Source organism: Pristis pectinata, chromosome 6, assembly GCF_009764475.1.
Source record: "Pristis pectinata isolate sPriPec2 chromosome 6, sPriPec2.1.pri, whole genome shotgun sequence".
Lineage (NCBI taxonomy): Eukaryota > Metazoa > Chordata > Chondrichthyes > Rhinopristiformes > Pristidae > Pristis > Pristis pectinata.
The window spans coordinates 45547774-45575103 of NC_067410.1; the positions used below are offsets into that span (position 1 = coordinate 45547774).

The window sequence follows — 27330 nt, forward strand, 5'->3', positions numbered from 1 at the left end:
TCTCCCCCTTCAGGATGTTGTGGACTCGATCCGAGACGTCTCGGACCCTGGCACCTGGGAGGCAACATACCATCCGGGAGTGGCATTGCCAATCAGGGATAGTATCACAGCTGCAGAAAGGAAGGATGTCATGGAGTGGTCATCTACTGAGTCAGTGTGGGTGGAAGTTAGAAACAAGAAGGAAGTGATCACTCTATTGGGAGTATTCTATAGGCCCCCCAATAGCCACCAGGACACTGAGGAGCAGATAAGTAAGCAGATTTTGGAAAGGTGCAAAAATAACAGGGTTGTTGTCATGGGAGACCTCAACTTCCCTAATATTGATTGGCACCTTCTTAGTGCAAAAGGTTTAGATAGAGCAGAATTTGTTAGGTGTGTCCAGGAAGGATTCCTGACACAGTATGTGGACAGGCTGACTAGAGGAGAGGCCGTACTGGATCTAGTACTAGGCAATGAAACTGGTCAGGTGACAGACCTCTTGGTGGGTGAGCATTTCAGAGATAGTGACCACAACTCCGTGACCTTTAGCGTAGCCATGAACGGGGATAGGAGCAGACGATATGGGAAAACTGTTAATTGGGGGAAGGCTAATTACGACGATATTAGGCAAGATCCTGAGAGTGTAAATTGGGAACAGATGATCTCAGGGAAATGCACAGAAGAAATGTGGAGGCTGTTTAGGGAACACTTGCATGGGGTTCTGGATAGGTTTGTCCCACTGAGACATGGAAAGGATGGTAGGGTAAAGGAACTATGGTTGACAAGAGAGGTGAAATAATTAGTCAAGAGTAAGATGGAAGCTTTAGGAAGGAAAAATCAGGCAGGGCTCTTGAGAATTGTAAGGTAGCCAGGAAGGATCTTAAGAAGGGAGTTAGGAGAGCTAGAAGGAGACATGAGAAGGCCTTGGCGAGTTGAATTGAGGAAAACCCCAAGGTGTTCTATGCGTACGTGAGGAACAGGAGGATGACTAGAGTGAGGGTAGGACCGCTCAGGGATAAAGGGGGAAACATGTGCCTGGAGGTGGAGGAGGTAGGGGAGGTCCTTAAGGAATACTTTGCTTCAGTGTTCACTAGTAAGAGGGACTTTGACGAATGGGAGGTCAGCATAGAACAGGCTAATGTGCTGGAGGATGGGATCCATGGAGACTTGGCTGCGTGGATTCGGAATTGGCTTGCCCACAGAAGGCAGAGGGTGGTAGGAGATGGAGAATATTCTGCCTGGAGGTCAGTGACTAGTGGTGTTCCGCAGGCATCTGTTCTGGGACCCCTGCTCTTTGTGATTTTTATAGATGACTTGGATGAGGAAGTGGGGGGATGGGTTAGTAAGTTTGCGGATGTCACAAAGGTTGGAGGGGTTGTGGATAGTGTAGAAGGTTGTCATAGGTTACAACAGGATATGGACAGGATGCAGGGTTGGGTGGAGAAGTGGCAGATGGAGTTCAATCTGAAAAAGTGTGAAGTGATACACTTTGGAAGAATGAACATGAAGGTGGAGTACAAGGTTAATGGCAGGATTCTGAGCAGTGTCGAGGAACAGAGGGACCTTGGGGTCCAAGTCCACAGATCCTTCAAAGTTGCCGTGCAAGTTGATAGAGTGGTTAAGAAGGCATATGGTGTTCTGGCCTTCATTAGTCGGGGGATTGAGTTCAATAGCTGCGAGGTAATGTTGCAGCTCTATAAAACACTGGTTAGACCACACTTGGAGTATTGTGTTCAGTTCTGGTCACCTCATTATAGGAAGGATATGGAAGCTTTAGAGAGGGTGCAGAGGAGATTTACCAGGATGCTACCTGGATTAGAGAACATGTCTTATGAGGAAAGGTGGAGTGAGCTAGGGCTTTTCTTTTTGGAGCAACACAGGATGAGAGGTGACTTGATAGAAGTGTATAAGATTATGAGGGGCATAGACAGAGTGGACATCCAGCACCTTTTCCCCAGGGTGGCAATGACCAATACCAGAGGACATCCGTTTAAGGTCAGAGGAGGAATGTTCAGGGGAGATGTCAGAGGGAGGTTCTTTACATGGAGAGTGGTAGGTGCCTGGAACGCACTGCTGGGGGTGGTTGTAGAGGCTGATACAATCAGGACATTTAAAAGGCTATCAGATAGGCACATGGAAGTAAGAAAAATGGAGGGTTATGGACAGTGCAGGAGGGAATAGTTAGATTGATCATGGAGTAGGTATTTATATAGGTTGGCACAACATCATGGGCTGAAGGGCCCATACTGTGCTGTACTGTTCTATGTTCTATAATATATCTTTCTTATATTTCCTGTGTTTTTTAAAGTAGTTACATGTCACTGACCCTTTTTGGGAAGCATTCGGATCATATCCAGATTCTGTCTCTCATGCCCAAATAAAAAAAAATAAATGGTGAATTTTTCCCATGTGACTTTGGAGTTGAATAAATATTGGTTCACGTATCATGTTAGTACAGATAGTAGGTGTTATTATCAGTCAAGACTTGCACTGAAATTTTACTCCTTTAAGGCAGTTTTCTGTTTTGAATTGTATTGGAAACAATGTTAGCATACTAACAATTAAGATGGTGTTCTTCAGTATGATTGTGCATCAATTAGAAAATCATTTGATACCAATCTTCATTTTTCAAGAATTTAATTCATTGCAGGAGGTACACAGAGTGGGGAAAAAACAGAGGATTGAGTAAATCTATTAGTGTCAGTTCCCTAACCAGGTGGTTCACGGAGCTTATGAATCTAGTTCATTTAGGAACGTAGGTAAGGTATGAAATGTGTGGCAATTAAGATGGTGGAAAGGCTTTGGGGTGTCAGGAGGTGAGTAACTCACTGCAGGATACTATTCCTATGACCTGCTTTTGTAGCCACAGTATTTATATGGCTCGTCCAGTTTCTGGTCAAGGACCCCAACAATGTGGGTGATAGGGAAATTCAAGGGTAAGTGGTCAGACTCTTTCTTACTGGAAATATTTATTTTCTGGCACATGTGAATGTTACTTGCCAGTTACCAACCCATACTCAAATGTTGCCTAGATTTTACTGCCTCTGGGCATGGATTGCTTCATTTGCTGAGAAGATGCAAATGGAATTGAACTTAACCTAATCATTGGTCCATGATTGAAGTAAGGCTATAATAGGATCTGGAGTCGAGTGCTTCTGGCAAAACCCAAACCCACGTCATTGAACAGATTTTTGGTAATTCCACTTGATAGCACTGTTGATGACAGCTTCCACTACTTAGCCGATGGTTGAGAGTAAACTGTTTTTGTGAACCTTTGATATCTGGGTGATTTTCCATATTGTTGGGTAGATGCTAGTATTGTAATAGTACAGGAGCAGGTTGGTTAGAGGTGAGATGCTTCTCAAGCATAGATCTTCACTGCTACAGATGAAATGTTGTCTGACTCCAAACTCTTTGCTGAATGCAGTACTGTCAACTTTTTTTTTGCAGAAATTCTATGAAACGGAATGAGACAGCATGTATTTACCAAAAGGAAAAGCATTTAACTGACTACTGAAATAAGTGCAACAAAGTGTATGTAATATACTTGGATTGACCAAGATGTTGTATAAGATGCATCATAGAAGATCTGATCACAAAGTCAGAGTATCAATGAAAAGTTAAAATGAAGAATTGAAAGCAATATATTTATGTTAATTGGAAGCAGTTTTGGAGATTTATAGATATTTAAGGGATAGAAGGAGGGTCAATTGTCCCATTGTGTCTTTTTGGTCCATTGCACCCTTGAGGATCATAGAAGAATTATCCAACTTAATCCGCTTTCCAGCTGTTTAAAGGTAGGTTATAGCACTTCATATGTGCATCCAAGTACTTGTTAATGACAATGAGAATTTTTGCTACTACCACCCTTTGCAGGAGTGAATTGCAATCCTCCACTTTTTGATCCTATCAATTACTTTACATCCACAGTCCCTGTTTATTGACCTATATTCAGGAGAGTAGGTTCTTCCTACTCAACAGCACTCATCCAGATCATAGGGGTCTTGATGGGGGATTTGAAGAGGATGTTTCTTGTGGAAGAACCAGAACTAGGGATCACTGTTTAAAAATAAGGCCTCCATCATTTTAAACAGGTAAGGCAATATTCTTTCTCTCAAATGACCATGAATGTTTGGAACACTCTTCCTCAAAAGGTCATGAAAGCAGAATCTTTGAATGTTTCTAAGCCAGAGGTAGATAGATACTTGATCTGCAGGAGGGTGAAAGGTTACTGGGGTATGCAGGATTGTGGTATTAAGCTTGCAGTCAGATCAATCATGATCTCATTAACTAGTGCCACAGGCTACATGGGTCAAGTGGCTTATTCCTGCTTCTGATTTGTATGTACCCTTTGCTTCCTGTCACTGACTCAGTTTTGGGTACAATTTGCAAATTTCCTATGGATTTCATGGACCTTTATTTTTCTGGCCAGTGTATTATCTAAAACCTTGCTAAAAGACTTCCTAAAATCTGTGTAATGACATCAAATGTATATCAACTCTCTTTGTTATCTTAAAAGATTTGATATAATTCGTCAGATACAACCTTCTGTTAGCACATTAATATTGGCTATCTTTGATTAATCTGATAGTATCTAGTTAGAGAGTTAGAATCATTCAAAGTTTTGGAATGATATACTCAATAGGTTGACTGAAGTATCATTATGTAGTCACTCCCTTTCTTTATACCATGTTAACAATCCAATATTTCATGAACCTTACTTGTAGCCAGACAGGATTTGAAAGTTATGGTCAGAACTTCCACAATTTATTTCCTTATTTCTTTAAACAATCTGAGATAGTTTTCATATCTGTCTGGTGATTTATATTCTTTCAGTATACTAAATTCCTTCATATTTCCTTTCCCACTGGCTTGGGTCTTCAGCTGCTCTGAGCTTGCTTGTAACCTGCTATTGAAGTCTGCTTTTACCTGCAGCAAGTTTCAGGGCACAGCCTTTGTCAGTGAAGCTGCCTCCCAGCTGTTGGACAAGGCCTAGCACACTGCAGAACCTTTCTGCTTGAAACTGGCAGCATTGTTTTGATAGCTGGCTAAAGGTCTAGGCTTATAGTCTGTGAAACTATGGATAATAAATGTTTGTGTCTAATAGGTATTACTCTTTTTTTAATTATCCCCTCTCTTTTTTAGCTATTTATAAATCATGTTTGACTTTTCTTTGACCTTCCTTGGCAATATTTTTTCTACGTCTTTTCTGTTTTCCTAATTTCCTTTCAAACATCAACCACCTATACTGCTCCAGGTGTTCTGCAGTACTGGGCTCTTAGTATCTGATATAAGCTTTCCTTTATTGTCTATCCCACTTTGCATTCTCCCTGTTATGTATGTGAGTAGATTTGGGAGAGCCACCTTTTTTCTTTAGCCACATATTCGGTCTATATCTGTTTTGAATGCATTGGTCTGATACTGATTTAACAAGTAGCTGCTTGTAGTCCATTTTTATTAAATCAAATTCAATGGTGAGATCTGGTGAATGGAGTTCTGCAGGCCTGTTGTTGGGATTTGTAGTTTTTAAAATTTCCTTTAATAATATGAAAGAGTATCTGAAGTCTTAATCCCAAAATGAATAACTGACACCCAGATAGCAAATGAAGAATGGATGAATGCTACAGGGGAATCTAGATTAGATTACATAGAATTACAGTGGCATGCAAAAGTTTGGGCACCCCTGGTCAAAATTTCTGTTACTGTGAATAGCTAAGCGAGTAAAAGATGACCTGATTTCCAAAAGGCATAAAGTTAAAGATGACACATTTCTTTAATATTTTAAGCAAGATTACTTTTTATTTCCATCTTTTACAGTTTCAAAATAACAAAAAAGGAAAAGGGCCCAAAGCAAAAGTTCGGGCACCCTGCATGGTCAGTACTTAGTTACACCCCCTTTGGCAAGTATCGTAGCTTGTAAATGCTTTCTGTAGCCAGCTAAGAGTCTTTCAATTCTTGTTTGAGGGATTTTCGCCCATTCTTCCTTGCAAAAGGCTTCTAGTTCTGTGAGATTCTTGGGCCGTCTTGCATGCACTGCTCTTTTGAGGTCTATCCACAGATTTTCGATGATTTTTAGGTCATGGGACTGTGAGGGCCATGGCAAAACCTTCAGCTTGTGCCTCTTGAGGTAGTCCATTGTGGACTTTGAGGTGTGTTTAGGGTCGTTATCCTGTTGTAGAAGCCATCCTCTTTTCATCTTCAGCTTTTTTACAGACGGTGTGATGTTTGCTTCCAGAATTTGCTGGTATTTAATTGAATTCATTTCTACCAGTGAAGTGTTCCCCGTGCCACTGGCTGCAACACAAGCCCAAAGCATGATCGATCCACCCCAGTGCTTAACAGTTGGAGAGGTGTTCTTATCATGAAATTCTGCACCCTTTTTTCTCCAAACTTTCCTGCGTCCTCACCACAAAATTCAGCGTCAGAAGTTTGCAAAGGAATATCCAAACAAGCCTGATGCATTTTGGAAACAAGTCCTGTGGACTGATGAAGTTAAAATAGAACTTCTTGGCCGCAATCAGCAAAGGTACGTTTGGAGAAAAAAGGGGACAGAATTTCATGAAAAGAACACCTCTCCAACTGTTAAGCACAGGGGTGGATCGATCATGCTTTGGGCTGGTGTTGCAGCCAGTGGCACGGGGAACATTTCAATGGTAGAGGGAAGAATGAATTCAATTAAATACCAGCAAATTCTGGAAGCAAACATCACACAGTCTGTAAAAAAGCTGAAGATGAAAAGAGGATGGCTTCTTCAACATGATAACAATCCTAAACACACCTCAAAATCCACAATGGACTACCTCAAGAGGCACAAGCTGAAGGTTTTGCCATGGCCCTCACAGCCCCATGACCTAAAAATCATCGAAAATCTGTGGATAGACCTCAAAAGAGCAGTGCATGCAAGACGGCCCTAGAATCTCACAGAACTAGAAGCCTTTTGCGAGGAAGAATGGGCGAAACTCCCCCAAACAAGAATTGAAAGACTTAGCTGGCTACGTCTTAGCTGATACTTGCCAAAGGGGGTGTTGTTAAGTACTAACCATGCAGGGTGCCCAAACTTTTGCTTCTGACCCTTTTCCTTTTTTGTTATTTTGAAACTGTAAAAGATGGAAATAAAAAAGTAATCTTGCTTAAAATATTAAAGAAATATGTCATCTTTAACTTTATGCCTTTTGGAAATCAGGTCATCTTTTACTCGCTTAGCTATTCACAGTAACAGAAATTTTGACCAAGGGTGCCCAAATTTTTGCATTCCACTGTATATTGCATATAAAGTTCGGAAATGGGCCATTCAGATTGCTTGGTCCACATGGATGTTTATGCTCTATTTGTGCCACCTCCTTTCTTTATAGGCATGCCCTTCCATTCCTTTGGACGTCAGATTAATAAAATTCATAAACCAGATGGTACCTACACGACAGATCATGTTCAAATTAATAAATCCTTTCAAGAAATTTATGCTTCTTTATACCAGTCAGAATCCCCTGAGGATTCTACATCAATGCATGAATTTCTAAGAGATTTGAAGATTCCCCAATTATCTTTAAATGAACGTTCCACATTAGATGCACCCATTTTGGAGGAAGAAATAAAGAAAGTAATATCTTCAATGAACTCAAGTAAAGCACCCGGCCCTGACGGATATACAGCCGAATTTTTTAAATCCTTTTCTGATATTCTTGTTCCCTGGTTAGCAAAAATTTTTAAAGATGCCCTATCAGTGGGTAAACTACCACAATCCTTCTATGAAGCAACTATTTCTTTAATTCTTAAAAAGGATAAAGATCCCACTGATTGTGCATCTTATAGACCTAGTTCTTTATTAAACGTAGATTCAAAAATATTTTCCAAAATATTGGCCTTTAGATTGGAAAAGCTTCTTCCACAAATTATCTCTGGAGACCAGACAGGATTTATTCAGAATCGTTACTTACATTTTAACATTAGGAGATTAATGAATATTGTATATACTCCTTCATCCCAAATTCCAGAATGTGTTGTCTCATTAGACGCTGAAAAGGCATTTGACAGAGTCGAATGGGAATATCTATTCATTACACTTCAAAAGTTTAATTTTAGTCCTAAATTTATATCTGCGATTAAACTGATTTATTAAACACCTATGGCTTCTATACTTACTAATAATCAAAGATCCCCTTTGTTTAGGCTTTTTCGAGGTACTAGACAAGGTTGCCCTTTAAGTCTTTTATTATTTGATACCGCTTTAGAGCCCTTGGCTATTGCACTCCGGGAATCTTCAAATATATGTGGCATTACTCGCGGACAGAAGATTCATAAGATATCCTTTTATGCAGATGACCTGTTACTTTATATTTCTAATCCGGAAGAATCTATCCCCGCAGTACTATCACTACTAGATCAGTTTTGTGTTTTTTCTGGCTATAGATTAAATCTTAATAAGAGTGAACTTTTTCCATTAAATATGCAAACCCCAATTTGTAGGCAATTACCTTTTAGCTTAGTAACAGACTATTTTATGTATTTAGGTGTTAAAATTACCAAGAAACATCAGCACATTTAAAGTTAATTTATTGCCTTTAATTGACCATGTTAAACAATTATTTACTAAATGGTCCCCACTGTCTCTATCATTGATAGGCTGAATTAATGCGGTTAAGATGAATATTTTACCAAAATTTTTATATTTATTTCAAGCAATTCCAACTTTCATCCCGAAATCTTTTTTTGACACTTGATTCTAAAATTCTTTCATATATTTGGCAGAATAAAAACCCAAGGTTAAGTAAGAAATATTTACAAAAACTAAAAAAGGATGGTGGTATGGCCCTGCCTAACTTTAGATTATATTATTGGGCAATTAATATCAGATATTTAATTTTTTGGATGGTTTAATTGAATGTCCCAAATGGATACACCTGGAACATCAGTCAGTATTTGGATTTTCATTAGTTTCTATTTTAGGAGCTTCACTCCCTTTTGCACTTACCAAATTAAGTAAACATATGATTAACCCAATAGTTAAACATACAATACGAATATGGTTTCAATTTCGTAAAATTTTCGGATTGAATAAATAACTTGTCAAGTCCCATCCAATCTAATTTTTTCTTTCAACCATCCAGAGTTGACTCAGCTTTTTCTATATGGAAAAGGAAGGGAATAGTATGTTTTCGTGATTTATTCATTGATAACTGTTTTTCATCTTTTGAACAACTGTCTAACAAATACAATTTGTCTAGATCACACTTTTTTTCGATATTTGCAGACTAGAAATTTTTTAAAAGCTACTATACCCTCTTTTCCGACACCATATAAAACTGAAATTATGGAAAAAATTTTAGGTCTTAATCCTTATCAGAAGGGCTTGATAGCAATAATCTATGATTTAATTATGAAAATACATCCAGAATCACTGGACAAAATTAAGAATGAATGGGAAAGTGAACTCCAAACATCTTTACCTATAGAGACTTGGAAGAAAATTCTTCATTTAGTTAATACATCTTGAGTGTGTGCCAGACACTCTTTGATACAGTTTAAAGTAGTTCATAGGACCCATATGTCAAAAGATAAGCTAGCCCGTTTTTATCACCATATAAATTGTATATGTGACAGATGTAAATTAAATGTGGCTTCTCTGACACACATGTTTTGGTCCTGTCCTCTTTTGGAAAAATACTGGAAAGACATTTTTAACATTATTTCAACTGTATTGAATATTGATTTACAACCTCACCCTATCACTGCAATTTTTGGATTACCAAGGATAGAGTCTGGCCATTTATCTGCTTCCGCTTACCATATAATTGCCTTTGTCCCATTAATGGCCAAACGATCCATTTTGCTTAAGTGGAAGGATCCAATACCCCCTACTGCTTTTCAATGGTTCTCTCAAACTATATCATGTTTAAACTTGGAAAAAATTAGGAGTGGTACTGTTGATCCTTAACTTAAATTTGAAGATATTTGGAGTCCATTTATTCAATATTTTCACATGATATAGACCCCTCTTCAATAACTTTCCAATTTAGAGGAACGGAGTTGACGATATAATATTGCTCTGTTTCTATTGAGAAATTTCAGTCCAGTTTTTTTTCTCTTTTTTGTCTTTTTCTTTTGAAATTCTTCTTTTTAGTTTGGTTTGATATATTGTTATAATTTTTCTTATTGATTTTGGGGATTTTTTTTCTTTCATATACACAATAAATCTTTTTCTTTCTTTTATATAATATTCATTTACTAAGAGATCGTGGGATCTACCGATTTTTAAAAAATATTTTATTATTCTTTATGATTATCTATGCCATGATTGTTCTCCTGATCTCTTTGTATTACATGTACAAACGTCGATGTTATATATTAATCTGGAAATTAATAAAAAGATTGGAAAAAAAAAGTTCGGAAATGGGCCATTCAGATTGCTTGGTCCACATGGATGTTTATGTTCTACTTGTGCCACCTCCTTTTTTTCTATAGGCATGCCCTTCCATTCCTTTGGACTTCGGTTTATCTTGCTTCTTTAATACATCCAAGCTAAAGTCCTGTGGTAATGAGTTTCAGAATCTTTGAGTAAACCAGTTTCTTCCAAAATCCTTAGTGACTATGTTAAATTGATAGCCTTTATGTCTGCTACATGATTGTGGAAACTCGGGACAATAGAAAAATGAAACAATTATGATGAAGACCTTGCAGTGAAATTGCTGGATTGGTGGAAAATATTGACCAAAATGATTCATGAAAGCAATCTTGGGGTAATTTTTTAAGGGTTATTTTTCTGAATGTGGACATTGTTGACATGGTCAACCTTATTCTCCATTGCTAATTGTCCTTTGGGTGAAAGTATTCCCACAGTGCTATTGGGTAGTGAGTTCCAAGATTTAGACACAGCGGTGCTGGTGGATAGTTCGATGTCCATCCAATTTTGTCACGAACCAGCAACAAAAGAAACACACTGAGCATGATTCAGTGTTAAAAACTATTTTATTAATCACTACTTATGATAATACGTAAAATAAAAGTAAAAATGTTAGTATGTTAGAATTCAAAAATGTTAAACCTCGAACGTTAACCCCAAAACTAAACTCTTCGTGTGTGTGTGGCAAAGTCCAAAACTCCCAGTTCCGGAATGGTTCTTAAAGTTCAGTTCCGCAAGCCATAAGGTGAAACATGAGCAAGGGCTTCTTCAACAACCACCGTTGTCAGAAGATAAGACGTAGATGTAGAAAAACATAGAGAGAGTAAATACGAAATCCAAATGTTCCACGATGGAACCCAAACGACACTCCAGTGTTTACTCGGTAGTGACTGCCTCACCCCGAAAAGCATCCGAATCGTGGTCGTCCACACAAATGCCTGTTTCCTTCTACAGGTCAGCAACAAAGTGAACTCCACCGGATTACTTCCAACTTCCATACATGGATTTCAGTGGCAGACACAGTTATTGTTTCTCATCCATCGATAGAGAACACTAGCAGGCTGGTGTCTCTCTCCCTTCTCTCTCTCTCTCTCCTTCTCCTTCTGACTTCTTCAACAACGTCATTACGTCCTTTATCTTCTATTGACGTAAGCACGCCCCACACACACACATACACACACACTCTAAAAGGGACTTTCACTGAGTCCGTAACACCTCCCACCTAAAAAAAAATTTTCCCAAGAACATCGATAATTGCCCATGATGTTGATGTTGGGGATGCAAAACCAATCAAACAACACCCATATCGCATGAATGTGGAAACAAGTAAACTTGTTGATCAGGAACTGCTCTTATGTCCATACTGCTCTTATTTATCTTGTTGATAGAAGCTGTAGATTTGGGAGGTACTGTCTGAGCAGCCTTGGCAAGTAACTGTAATGTGTTTTGCAGATAGTGTACGATGTTGCAGTGGTGTATTATTCACGCAGAGAATAAATGCTTAGAGTGATAGATGGGGTGCCAGTCAAGCAGACTGCTTTATCCTGTATGGTGTCAAGGTTCTTGAGTATTGTTGAAGCTGTATTCATCACACTCTTGACATGTAGCTTGCAGATGGTGGAAAGTCCTTGGAATGATAGCAGGTGAACTACTTGCTGCAGGTTGTCCAGTCTCTGACTTTCTGGTCCAGTTGAGTTAATGGAAAATGCTGATTCCCAGAATGTGGATGGTGAGGAACTTGGCAATGACACTACTTTTGAATCTCAGGGATAGATGGTTGGAATTGGTCATTACCTGGCATTTATGTGGATGCAAATATTACTTCCATTTCTCAGCCCATACCTGAATGTTGTCTAGGTTTTGCTGCACACGTGTGCCCGTGCAGTTATTGAGGAGTTGCGATTAGAATTGAAGAAGTTCCTGAAAGGAGAAATGGAAAATAGATCATAGTAAGCAGTTCTGTTCTTATGTAGAATGGGTTCCACCTGGACTTACTGTGTACAATTTTGAAACCTACTCCACAGAAACATATAGTGGATTTGGGAATAATGCAAATACTATTAAAATAACCAGTGAGAGAATAAGATGTGCAAGGATGGATTTGAGGTTCTAGACCCATTATTGTCGGAAGGAAGACTCGGGGAGATGTGATCAAAACATTCAAAGTATAGCAGAATGAATTGTATGTTTACTATCAGAAGTTACTGTGCTCATTGGCATGTTCCTTACTTTAGTTTAAAAGATAAATACAGATGCTCAACTTGTTTCAGGTCATCAAATCGTACCGGCCTCTCTTTGTTGCATTACTTCACTGCTAACTGAAGATCACTCTGCCTTGAACCATTCCCAGTGTTGAACATGTCAGACTTGGTAACAAGAATTGGCTAGAGCAGATGGGAAAGGGCAAATAAAAATTGGGACTGTGGGAACAGTGCTTCTTCTCAATGACTGGGAAGAACCTGGCCATCGGGTGTGAGGTGCTCTCGGTGCTGCTATACTTGGCACAGGTGTGGCCCGTTCCCAGCTCCTCCACCTTTGAAATCATCCGGGCAGTCTTCCAGTTCATCTGGGGATCCAAGATGAAGTGTGTCTGATGGGTCATGATGCACAAAGGATGCAAAAGCATACCCAACATTGCCCTCATCCTGATGAACACCTTCATGTGTGGTTGTATCAGGCTGTACTTGGAACCAAAGTACGTGGGCACCAAGTGTCGCTACATGCTAAAGTTCTGCCTGTCCCTGGTGTTGTGAAGAATAGGGCTGGCTCCTTTGCCACTGTGAACCTCACCATCATTGGCATTGTGAGCCCTTCCTGGTCTGAGGTTGCGTTTGTCATATTTAGCAAGGGTAGCCTTTATTGAAGATAAGATTTGATTAAAGATTTCGAAACATTAACTCAAGTACTAGAGAACATGCATTTAAGGTGAAAGGGGGAAGGATTAAAAGAGATGTGCAGGGTAATTTTTTTACACAGAGTGGTAGATGCCTGGAATGTACTGCCAGGGAGAGTGGTGGAAGCAGATACCATAGTGGTGCTTAAGCTTTAGATAGACACATGAATATGCAGGGATGGAGGAGTATGGATTATTTACAGGCAGAAGAGAATTAGTTTAATTTGGCATTGTGTTTGGTTCAGACATTGTGGGATGAAGGGCCTGTTCCTGTCCTATGCTGTGCTGTTCTATGTTCAAAGTAACTTGAAGAATACTGCATGCTTTTCAGCTTAGATGTTAAACTGAATTTCCATGTACCTGTTCCAGTGGCTTTTAAAATCCATTTGTAGCAGCTGCTACCGCGATGTGAAAGCAAGACACTAGTCTGTGGGCTGCAGAACAAAAACTGATTTATTTTCCCGCCTTGCGCGGGCCTTTTAAAAGGAATGGTTCCCGCCCACCGAAAACGGAAATGACATATGCGCTACGTCATCAAACATCTCCCGTGCGCGGGTTCTCCCCGTTGCTCGGGGAAGACGAAGGCCCAATGCCATCTTGGGCCTCGGTGCTCCGATGACGCGCGACCCGACCGCCGAGCCGGTTCGCTTGCTCGGACGGTGAGTTGCTACACATTGTTAAAATTCAAATAACAACATTTTTCCTGAAGCAACAGCATCAAAATTTATTGCTTAACTGGTCCTTTCTCTCTTTGTAGTTTCTGGTACTTTGTCAAGCATGAACATCAAAAGCAATTAGACCTCGAAGTATTTTGTTTTCCTTGAAATATTTTGAATCATTGTGGTCAAGAATGCTACGCATACACATCTTTTGTGAATTACTTCTTCTAATAAATATTTTTGGTTGATTTTCTTTTAAAATCTTTAAACAGTTGAAAACATTATACAGATAACACTTAAACTAAGAACAAAACCCAGCTTCTCTACTTTATTCACCCTCCACCCCCAGTCCCCTGGAACCTTCATTGAAATCAATGGAGTTGCTGATCTTGCATGAGGTTTGAATCAGGATCCAAGATTAGGATTTAATTCTGTGGTTTACTATGTATGACGTTTCAATTAGTGTGCTTTGAATGATCCTGTAGATAATTCCAAATAATATTAGCTACTTTACTTCACAAGATAATTAGCACGCAGCATATCATTAGTGTTGTTAAAATTCATCCGGATCTGAGCAATCAACATAATGCTAAAACAGTGGGTTGTAGAAGTTGCAGTATAACATTACATAACATACAGGGAAAAATATGTTTACAGCAGGACATTTTTTGAAACAAAACATGAACCAAGGGCAATGAAAATTATTAAGAACAACAATGCTATAAATACTGGAGTATGTTCATTAATGGAGCAGTAAGTGCTACTTAATCATTAAATTTATAGAGCAAGGTAGATCAGTAAATTGATAAATATAGCAGTGTACATCAGTGTGTCAAATGGAAAACAAATTAACTATTATAACCTGTAATTCACAGTTGTAATGATTGCAAACCTAACATTTATTTTATTGACACCTGAAACTGGCAGCAACTTGTAGAATACACACATACACACAAGTTCAGAAGTTTCTCCTTCATAGGTAGTACGCTTTTGCTGGTTTTGCAAGTCTAATCATGGAGCTTGAGATCCTACTTATATTGAAGGCATTTGTAAACTATTCTTGTTGCAAAATACCCTGAAAAATTTTACTGTTTGTTGCATTTGGCATTTATCATGGCCTACTAACTCATGATTATTGCTTAGCACACTTTATTGACTTAAAAAGCCAATTTTTTGTAGGTGTGTTGCCATTCCTTTAGATAAATATTTAAATATATATTTTTATTCCACACTACAACGTACTAGAAAATATTGGGAAAAATATGTGCTTTTCCTTTCCTGGTTTATTGCCTATGAAACTTTAATGTTTTGGCTGCCACATCACAGCTGCTGAACAGATGAAGGACATCAACTGATTCCAGGAAAGCAGATGTCCATGCTACATAGATTAAGAGATTCGAATTAAGACAGCTCTCCACGAAGTCAATAGTTAATGTCAACACTTTGTTATCCACACCAAAATTCAGGTCAATGTATTGATAGAGAAACTGAAACGGCAATGATTGAAAGTAAAGCAACAAAGCAGTGAAGCAGTAAGCTCCAGTGTGATCATAAAGTTGTAGAGAAGTAAATTCAGCACAGAAGTAATTAATAAGCCACTGACAGCAATGAATATAATAATCACTGAAGCTTCAGTCACACCTAGTGATTAATGAATTTAAAAAGTTGCACGTACAGCATTAACGCAATAAATAACTGAGCAGCAGGCATGACAACAAACAAGAAAAATGGTGGAGAAGTGAAAACACTATTTATCACACACTTCATAAATTCCATTTGGGCCACTCAATGGTATCCCTCAGGTCACTTTTTACATAGCAATGACTTATGATGTTTTGATGAAAGATCATCAACTTGAAATGTTAACTATTTCTTACTTTGCAGATGCTGCCGATTCTGATGAGAATTTCCAGCATTACTCTTTCAGACTTCCAGCTTCAGTTTTTGAATAATTATATGCTGCCAACTTAAAAAAAATACGTCTCTGTTGCTGCCAAAAGACTTTTAGCATTCATGTAGCATTTCCTTGTCTAATTACACTTACAAAGAACAGTTAAAAGAAAGTTGTTGTTCATATGTGAATTTGTTGCTCAAATAAATATTCCAGTGTTAAGTTTAGTGGCATTTCTAATACAGTGGTACCCAGAGGAAAAGAGAGATGCATGTAGGAGAGCTTTAGGCAAGAGAGGCATTGGGAAATTGTTGGTTGGGTTCAAGAGAATCAATGTAACAATACAACTATTGGAGATAAGCTTTCTGCTGATAGGCAATGGGGTCAGCCACCGTTCCATTATGGAAAGCAGCTAAGGTCATGCACCATCTGAGAAAGCTGAGTTTTGGGTGGGTGAAACTGTAAGGGCAAATTGGAAAGCAGGAAAGGAAGTCTTTTGATTTGGTTTTTGTCATCTCTTCTAACTTGTGACATGGTGTTAAATTTTGTTTGTCAAAGTTGCATTAAAGCACCTTAACATTTTATTGTGTTGAAGGTGTTGTAAAAATGTATGTTGTCTGACAGCTACCAACCTGATTTGTTTCTTTTATACTGCCTTTGCATTTCTGCAGATTTTTGATATCAAAAACTGTTCCGTATCTTCTTCCCCAGGTCATTGGCTTACTAGCTGTAAAAACTGTCAAGAATCTTAATATCTGTGAATGCATAAGCATTAAAAATATTCAAAAACTATTGAAAATTAATTCCACTTATTGAAATTTAACAATTATAAATATTCATTGAAACAGAAACATTGGTAAGTACAACACTAGAAACCACTTAAAAAATTAAATGCATTGCATTTCAATACATGTAAGATAAAAATTTAAATATATTTAAATAATCCAATTAAAAGATAATGTAATCTACCCAAAGTTTATCTATCTCCCTTATAGCTGTTCCTCTGCATTGAAGTGAATGGAGTAGCTGAACCTGTACCGGGTTTAACCTAGTGCAGATTTTCTAGGAAACTCTGGAAGGTGGCTACCTGCTACTGAGCTTCAAAAGTAAATGCTGTTTACTGATCTGTGCACCATGCTCCTAACACATGTAAATCTTTTTGGAATTGATTGTGTTTCTAAAATCTAAATCTTGTTGTAATCTGCAACCTTGGTTCTAGTGCCACTGCTTGAAGATTAGCAGATTAAGGACTATTCTTGGTGGAATCCACTGATAGTATGTTTTGAGGGGGCGAATTGCATCTCTAAAAGGTGCTAATAATATTTCTTTTGCTACAGGATTGGAGCCAATTTCTAATCCAACCTTTTGATTTTTCTTGACTGATACCACTGTTATATGAGGAAAAAAAAGTAGGAGGACATGAATGCAGAGTGTTGGTTGGTAAATGTTTAATAACAAAAGAAATAACTTTATGATTTGCATGAAAATGTGGATATAATTGCAGAACATTAAACCTTAAACGCTGTATGAAAATACTTCATTTTATTATCTAGACTAGCTGAGTTTCTGCTGTATTGCCTGAGAGGATTTATGTGAAATTTCAATCATTTTATTCTTTTCACTTCCTAGATTGTTCACTCTGTGTACGGAAATTTTTATCATACAAGACCCAGTGTCCGATATGTTGTGTGGTAAGTAAGATCTTTACTGTCCTGAAAAGGTTGGGGAGATGGCCATTCTTGAATATATATGAGGAAACAAAATGTTGAGTTTAATATTTTTCCATTTTAGAGTCTGTGGTCATCCTGGTTTGAGAGTTTGAAAGTCTTGGGATTCTGGACAGATGTTATACAAATGTGACTAACATATTTGAGATAAATATGATTGCCACAATAGGATTTATTGTAATTCCTTTATTTATATAATGCATCTATAATAGGAATTAAGCCCTGAGAATTAGGGTCCAATCTTTTTATTCTTTAAAATGAAGAAAGGCTCTCCGTGTAGAGTGCAAACAAATGTAATATAAGCTGCCAAAGAAACATGAAAATGCTGGGACCAGAGAAAACTGCTTCCAATTATAAAGAGCATCTCTTTGAATCAGTGTGTATTTATGGACATCTGTCCAAGAAGATGATGTTGAGTAGCAAAAAGAAGAAAGACAGAAAATGCAAAGAAAACAGAGAGTAAGAATGAGAGAGATATTGAGAGAAGCAATCAGTAGGCAGTGAATTCTGGTGTAATTGATATAACCATTAAAGATCAAAATTGAGAGTGAGACAAATGAGAGGTGTTATGTGAGGATGAAAGAAATGTCAAAGTTAAGGAGAAAGGGAAAGCGAAAGAAATTTTGTCATGAGTACAGGCTTGGGGCTCTGTGAAAGCTTTGATTTTTACTGAGTGTCTGTGTATGCATTCAGTTTATGTAATATTTTGAGAATTTTACATTCTATATATTTTACTTGTTTGCACTTATTAGAATGATTAGTTAACATTTTCAACCATGGTAATAGTTGCTAACATTATGAGAAGATAGGGTCAAAGTCATAGAGCACTACAACACAGAAACAGTCCCTTTGGCCCATCTAGTCCATGCTGGTCTGGTTTTCTACCTTGTCCCATCTACCTACACCCAGACCCTAGCCCTCCTTATCTCTCTCATTCATGTACCCTTCCAAACTTCTCTGAAATGTTACAATTGAGCCCACATCCACCACTTCCACTGGCAGCTCACTCCACACTCGCACCACCTTCTGAGTGAAGTAGTTCCCCCTCAGATTCCCCTTAAATATTTCACCTTTCACTGTAAACCTATGACCTCTAGTTCCAGTCTCACCTAACCCGAGGGGGAAAAGCCTGCATGCATTCACCCTATCTATACCCTTCATAATTTCCTATACTTCTATAAGATCTCCCCTCATTCTCCTGCGCTCCAGGGAATAAAGTCCTAACCTATTCAACCTATCCCTGTAACTCACCTCCTTAAGTCCTGGCAACATCTGTGTAAATTTTCTCTGCACTCTTTCAAGCTTATTGATATCTTTCCTGTAGGTAGGTGACCAGAACTGCACACAATACTCTAAATGTGGCCTCTTCAACATCTTGTACAACTTCAACATAATATCCCAACTCTTGTACTCAATGCCTTGATTTATGAAGGCCAATGTGCCAAAAGCTCTCTTTATGACTGTCTACCTGCGATGCCACTTTCAAGGAATTATGGATCTGTATTCCCAGCCCCCTTTGTTTTATCGCACACCTCAGTGCCCTACCATTCACTGTGTAAGTCTTACCCTGGTTTGTCCTCCCAAAGTGCATCACCTCACACTTGTCTGCATTAAATTCCATCTGCCATTTTTCAGCCCATTTTCCCAACTGGTCCAGATCACTTTGCCAGCTTTGATAGCCTTTCTTGTTGTCTACGATGCCCCCATTCTTGGTGTCATCTGCAAATTTTTGATCCAGTTTGCCACATTATCATCTAAATGATTAATATGGATGATAAACAACAACGTACCCAGCACCGATCCCTGTGGCACACCACTAGTCACAGGCCTCTGAATCAGAGAGACAACCATCTATTACCGTGCTCTGGCTTTTCCTGCTATGCCAACGTTGAATCCAGTTGACTACTTCATCCTCAATGCCAAGTGACTTGACCTACTGGGACTCCCATGTGGGACTTTGTCAAAGACCTTGCTAAAGTCCATGTGGACATCATCCACCGCCTTCCTTTCATCAACCTTCCTGATAACCTGCTTGAAAAACTCGATTAGATTGGTTAGACATGACTTGCCACACACAAAGCCATGTTGACTATCCCTAAACTGTCTATCCAAATACTTATATATCCTGTCCCTCAGAATTCTTTCCAATAATTTACCCACGGCTGACGTCAGGCTCACCGACCAGTAATTTCCCAGCTTATTCTTCGAGCCTTTCTTAAACAACAGAACAACATTAGCCATCCTCCAGTCCTCCGGCACCTCACCTGTGGCTGAGGATGTTCTAAATATCTCTGCCAGGGCCCCTGCAATTATAGCACTAGCCTCCCACAAGGTCCGAGGGGACACCCCGTCAGGCCCTGGGGATTTATCCACCCTAATTCACCTCAAGACAGCAAGCATCTCCTCTTACGTAATCCGGATACGGTCCATGACCTCATTATTCTTTTTCCTCAGTTCTATAGACACTGTCTGTCTCCCGAGTAAACACATGCAAAAAATCCATTTAAAATTTCCCCCATCTCTTTCGGCTCCACGCATAGATGACTACACTGATCTTCAAAAGGACCAATTTTGTCCCTTGCTATCCTTTTGCTCTTAATATAGCTAGAGAAACCCTTTGGATTTTCTTTTACGTTGTCTGCCAGAGCAACCTGATTTCCTCTTTTAGCCCTCCTGGTTTCTCTCTCAAGTGTTCTCTTGTATTTCTTATCTCATTTGATCTTATCTCACCTCAAGCACCTTATTTGATCCTAACTGCCTATAATACCTGATCTGCACCTCCTTTATCAGGGCCTCAATATCCCTCAATAACCAATGTTCCCTAAACCTGTTAGCCCTGCCTTTTATTCTAAGTGGAATATACAGATTCTGTACTCACAATATTTTACTTTTAAAAGCCTCCCACTTACCAAGTATCTCTTTGCCGGAAAACAGCTTATCCCAATTCACGCCTGCCAGATCCCTTCTGATGCCATCAAAATGGGCCTTCCTCCAGTTTAGTATCTTAACCCTAGGACCGGTCCTCTCCTTTTCCATAATTATCTTGAAACTAATGGAATTACAATTCCTTTACACTCACTTCTGTCGCCTGCCCTGTCTCGTTTCCTTAGAGGAGATCCAGTATCGCATGCTCTCTAGTTGGGACCTCTACATATTGATTAAGGAAACTTTCCTAACACACTTGATAAACTTGATCCCATCCAGTCCTTTTACAGTGTGGGAGTCCCAGTCAATATGTGGAAGGTTAAAATCACCTACTATCACAACTTTATATTTCTTGCAACTGTCTGCTATCTCACTACAAATTTGCTCCTCTAACTCCTGCTGACTATGGGGAGGGCTATAATATAGCCCCATTAACGAGGTCATCCCTTTTTTTATTCCTCAGTTCCACCCAAATTGCCTCGATAGTACAGCCCTCCAGTATGTCCTCTCTGAGAACTGCCATGACATTTTCCCTGATGGGTAATGCCACCCCTCCCCCTTTAATACCTCCCCCTCTATCATGTCTAAAACATCGGAACCCCAGAACATTGAGCTGCCAGTCCTGCCCCTCCTGCAACCAAGTCTCACTCGAGGCTACAACATCCTAATTCCACATACGGATCAATGCTCTAAGTTCGTCGGCCTTACCTACAATACTCCTTGCATTGAAACAGATACAACTCAGAACATTAGTCCCACCATTGTCAACCTTTCGGTTTCCATCTTTGCTTGTGGTCTTAACATCTACTTTCTCCACAGCCTCTGCACTTGCTGTCCTGCCACTCTGGTTCCCACCCCCCTGCAACTCTAGTTTAAAGCCCCCGAGCCATTGTCACCCATTTGCTCTGACTAACAAAAAAACAAATGTTATTAGACCAGTGAGTGATGTGTTCATCTAGAACACAGGAATGGAAGATGGATTCCTAGTGATTTTCAGTAACAAAATTTTAATACCCAGTCAGCTTAAACTTGATTGGTACAGGTGGTAATGTTTTAGACTTTTGTGATCTCAAAGCAAGTTCCATATTACATGTCTTGTTTGAATAATTAGTTCCACATTGTAAGACTTGACACCATCTCCCAGAGCCTCATCTGTTTCTCCTCATTCACAGACTGTGACTGAACCAGAACTGCTAAACAACAGAGTATTGGATGAATTAGTGAAATGCTTTCGTACTGCAAGGTACAATTATTTTTTGTTATATCATTGCAGGGCAATATGCTCTGTTCTCATTTTGATGGCATTGCTCTGTTTTTCTTAGTGTTTAAGGAATTTTAGAATTACCTTTTGCTTCCTTACAATGGATGAATTTATAAATAAATAATGGCACAGTATGTGTATCTCAAAGAGTCTATAGAAATCTAGGCGCTTTATCTTTCATGGATTTTTATTCTTTTAATTTTAATTTGTTGTACCTTCTTATTCTGTGCCAGTTTTTTCCCCTTTCTCACCTGGAGCTTTTGCCTGTAGCTGCAGAGGAGTATCCTCTGGTAGTTTGCCTAAATGGACCTTTCTAAGTGAACCTTGTGTTGGATTGCATAATATTTACTGGTAGGGGCATTATGTGTCAGCCTCATCTTGATACCAGGATTTACCGATAGGCCAGAAATAAAAAGTTAAATTGTGCACTCTGATCCCAAGGTCACTGAAGCCAATTCCAATGAATCCTAGTTGCACCATTTCTGAGATTGACTAGCTTGCATTGATTGAGAATTGAACATGAGATCTTTTGGTCTCTCTGGGTCTGTTGCACTCTGTGGCTAGCAACTGAGTTATTGTGACGTGTTATTAAAAGAAAGAGAAAATTAATGACATCAAAAATAGTTTCACATCTAATTAAGTACTGCTGAAGTGTGGCCACTATTCTTTCTTTGAAAGAAATCTTACGATCAAAATAGAGCCCTACCAATAGGTCAATTTCGTGTTTGCCACCTATTTTGAAAGTACCATTTCTGGTCAAATTACCATAGGTAAGGAAGCACGGGAGGTTGAAAAGTATAAATAGAAAAATAAAGACAGTTATGCTGTAGTCTCATAGAGTAATGAAAATCTTGTCAGTGTACTTGTTGTAGGAAAACTGCTGACTTGGTCAATGTATGGTTCCATGGATATTCATAGTTTGGCGATCCCTGGCTTTTCGTAATGTATCCTCGGATTGGTACCAGGCTATTTGATCAGAGAAAGCTCATAGCCTTTTTTCCTTAAATCGTCCATATGTGCACACTGTTTAGCAGGAGTCACTGAATAAATAAAGAATTGAGTCAAAGATTAATACGGTATAGAAATGGTCCCATCTTGTCCATGCCAATCGTCAGATACCTATCTATTACTAATCCCATTTGCCAGCACTTGGTCTGTAGCTTTCCATTCCTTAGTGATTCTTCTACACACTACTTAAATGTTGTGAGAGTAACTGTTTCCACTTCTTGTTCAGGTAGTACATTCCAGATTCCAACCACCCTCTGAATGAGAAAGTTCTTCCTCTGATCCCCTCCAGACTTCTTATCCCTTACCCTAAACCTCTGCCCTCTAGTATTACATACCTTTGCTATGGGGAAAAGTTGCCTATTATCTACTCTCACTATGCTTATCATAAATTTGTATACCTCTATCAGGGCCTCTTTAACCTCTTCCTCTCCAAGGAAAACAAACCCAGTCTATCTAGTCTCCCCTTGTAGCTAAAACACTCCATCCCAGCAATATCCTGCTAGATATCCCTTGCAACCTTTCTATTGTAATCATGTCCTTTCTATAGTGTGGCAACCAGAATTGTATGCAGTACTCCAACTGTGGCCTAACCAATGTTTTATAAGGTTGTACCACAACTTCCCTGCTCTTATATGCCCCGATTAATGAGGGCAAGTATCCCGTTTGCCACCTTTACCATCTATCTATCTGTGCTACAACTTTCGAGTATTGTTGGTCATACACCGAGGTCCCTGTGTCCTTCAGTAGTCCCTCAGGCTTTACCACTCATTGTATATGTCATTAGTTCTGACAAAGTATATCACCAACTTGCCTTGGATCCCATGGATTTTAACTTTTTGGATCAGTGTCCCATGTGGGATCTTGTCAAAGGCCTTACTGAAATCCATGTAGACTACAGCAACCACGCTGTTCTCGTCAATATGTTTTGTTACCTCTTCAAAAAGTAAAATCAAAATAGTCATATATGATGATGTAGGATTTCCCACAGACAACTGAGTTTAGCTTATTTTTTGCAGTCCCTTCCCAAGCCTGCTGTGTTGAAGCCAATTATATCTGTTATTGTAACATTTTTGTTGATTCATATGAGCAGGGTTAGGAATTTGACCTTCTCACCTGAATGGTTGCAGCAAGAAAGATTGAGTTCATCTCCAGGCAATGCATTTATCATGATTGAACTCTGGTGGTTTTACAATAAATTACTTGTGATTCATGTGGGTAATGGTAATTGTATTCTTTTCCCCTATTGGGGGAAAAGTTTGCTCTTCCCACATTGGCCTCAATAGGGGAAGAGTTTGCTGTCCCCACGTTGGCCTCATTAGCTACTTTAGAACTTGCAAAACATGAATGGAAGCAAATCACTCACAATGCCTAAGAAGAAAGTTTATCATGGCTAAGGTGGCAATGGGAATGGAAAACGTCCTGAGAGAAAGAGTGAGAATTTGTGAGCTGAACAAACAAGTGGAGGAATTTAAAGTGGCGAGAGAGAGGACACAAGTTCAGAGATCACTCAAAATAATAATTAAAGCAGCAATCATAGTTGATGGGGGAGGTGAGGAAATTTGCTTCATTCATTTAGGTTATATAAGTAAAACAATTGTAAAACGTAATTACTTCATTGAATAAATATAGTGGAATAGTCAAAATAGCTGAAATTATTAAGTAAAGAGAATAAGTGAGCTAAAAAGAAGGGCAGATTTGAGAGAGTTTGGGGTGGAATTCAAAAAGAAAATGATGGAAACATTCCACAAGTGCTACCTGATCTGAATGTTTCTGGTATTTTCTGTTGTTGTTTTGTATTTCTGGCACCTGGAGTCCTTTTGATTTTAAGAGTTTTGGGTGGAGTAGCAGAGCATTGTAGAGTTGTGTGTAGTCAGATCTGTGTGTTCTTTTTTTTTGAGGAGGCTGGAGGTCTGACCACAGGACTCAAAGCTGCATTATGTACTAGTCATCTAAATGCTCATGGGATGTCAAAAAGGAAGTGGAAAAATTCACATCTGACATGAATACGCATTTGCTTACTTTCTATAAACCATGAAATTGTGACTTTTTAATCTTGTCTGTTAATGCCCCTGCGCACAGCATGAAGCAGCATGAGATATTTTACAACATAAAAGGCTGCACATGAATGCATATTGCGTTGCTAAAATAAAACTCACCTTCTGATTTTCAAATGCAGACATTTAAAAAGTGTTTCATCTAACTTGTGAAATATTGCCATTATAATCTGCAAAGTACTACTACTCCATAAATATAAAGAAAGATATTTGCTAAACTGGGGTTTCCCCACGATCTTCTTTCAAAGATCTGAGCATTTGACAGTTTGAACATGAACACAGCTGTATGTAAAGGCTTTTGGTCAAAAGTACAGATGTTTTTAACTAGATTAAGGGCCTTTCTTCCTACTGTAATAAGGCTAAGTGCAGATGGTTTCCCAACTGAATTTCAAAAACTTAATGGTGAAAAGCTTCAATCGTGAATCCATAATCTTGTCATCCACATCTGGGGAGAGGAGGATGTAGCAGCAGAGCTCAGAGATACTGTAATTATGACTGTCTTCAAGAAAGGAGACAAACTTATAGAACGTGGAACAGTACGGCACAGGAGCAGGCCCTTCGCTCAACCATGTCTGAGCTGACCATGATGGCAATCTGACAGATCCCATCTGCCTGCATGTGGTCTGTATCCTTCTATTCACTGCCTGTTCATCTGTCTGTCCAAATGCCTCTTAAGTGTTTCTACCTTATCTGCTTCTACCACCTGTCCTGGCAGTGTGTGCAATAGCTTGACTCCAACAAATTTATTGCAGGAGTAGAGCTAATCCTCTGAAGCCTTTGGTGACTGCACTCCAGGACCATTGTCATCTGAGCCTCAGTAGTTGAATTGCAGTATGGAGGCAAAGCTTGCCAAGCTTAGAGGCCAGGTTCCAAGGCACAGTTGGCTTATTTGCTGAGACGATGGGCTTTACACTCAACACCTGCAAGATAGAGGACTTCTACCACCCTGTTACCACTGCACCATGCTTCCCTCTGATAATAAAGGTTCACTGTGAGACCCTGCAAAACATGGACCACTACCTATATCTTAAGACCCCCTCTTGACAAACACAGGTACTGTTGATGAAATTCATCATTGCCTTTGGTTAGTTAAGGAAAGAGTATTTGAAGATTGAGACCTCAAACCTGGCACAAAAATCACAGTGTACCATTGTGCAGAAATCCCTGTCCTCTCCTATAAGACCCGAACTACTGGCTGTGGACAATAAGGCAATGGAAAGTTACCACCAACGCTGTCTTTGCAAAATCCTCCTTATTCACTAGATGGACGTATGAACCAGTGTCAGTTTCCTGTTAAGGTCAACGTCCTCACCATTGAGAGTCTAGTTACCTTGGGTAGACCATGCTGTTCATATAGCAAACACCAGAATCCCAAAATGGATATGCTATTCTGAGCACTGTCATGGGAAGGAATTACCAGGTTGGCAGAGGAAAAGGTTCAAAGATGTGCCTAAAGTTTTCCTGAAGAAATGCAACATTTGCATTGACTGCTGGGAATCTCTGCCCCCGACAGAGCATTTGGGATGATATAGAGAGCCTTGACTCCATGCATCAGGAGATCATGTAAGCCCTGTGTGAAAGGTGGAAGAACTATACCACCTGGCAAATTAGCAACCCACTGTCCCATCAGGCACCTTCTGCTCCATTTGCAGTAGAGTCTGCAGTTCCCACATTGCCATCAGCTGCCTCAGAATGTACAAAATTGAAGTGGGAGGAAGTCAGCTACGATCCCAATGGACTTCCTGAGAAGTAGAAGTAATTTTGATGTGGACCTATCTAGGTATGCTCCAATTCCTAATAAGAAATAAGAAATCTTGGCTTGATTGAATAAAGAATAATACAAGCAGCAGAAGCAGGATTCAGTTGATAGTAGCTCAGATTGAATGCACTTTTTTCATCTTTGGAAAAAAATTGCATTTTAAATTAATAAGCTCAAAAATAATTAATTTATCCTAATGCTATTACTGCATAATTCTTGTATGTTCTCCTCTTGGAAAAACTTGTGTATTATGGAATTGTTCATCACAAACTTCCTGCCTAAGCACAAGTAATTTCAGGAATTCTGAGAACCTGCTGCAACTAACCTGCACTGACTGACATTATGCCTGCATCTCTTTTGAAGGATTTAGAGCTACTGAATTAAACCAGTGTTGGAAGTTTTTGGAAAACACTCATAGTAGCAATTACAGTACAAACAGTGACAAGTCCTCCATTTCACAGATGCTGATCTGGAAAACTTGTAGGAAGTGGATACCGGCAGGGAGGTTCTGCATGCTTGACAATTCAGAAGGGTAGAAGTAAAATGGCAGTGGGAGGAGATTGCTGTGGAGATGTCTGGTTGTCCATCCTGCATCCCTCTCATTTTACCATCTTTCCTGTTTAATATCACCCAATACTGCTGTTACCTTAGTTTACTTTAATCATAGCCGGACTCTCACACAACTTCCAATCTATGACCCCATGGAAATGGTGAACTCTGCTGCATGTGATATCCCAACAAAATGGCAAGTAAGGAATGATCACTGAATTGCACATGT

General features: G+C 39.2%; 1 protein-coding gene across 5 annotated transcripts in view; it reads left to right on the forward strand.

Moving 5' to 3' along the window:
* Nucleotides 1-27330, forward strand: part of rad18 (RAD18 E3 ubiquitin protein ligase) — a 219377-nt gene that overhangs the window by 19975 nt on the left and 172072 nt on the right. For all 5 annotated transcript variants that reach the window (XM_052018687.1, XM_052018688.1, XM_052018691.1 and 2 more), the window contains exons 3-4: nucleotides 17448-17509; nucleotides 21643-21713. In XM_052018687.1, coding sequence (XP_051874647.1) covers nucleotides 17448-17509; nucleotides 21643-21713 — 133 coding nt within the window. The remainder of the gene's footprint in view (nucleotides 1-17447; nucleotides 17510-21642; nucleotides 21714-27330) is intronic.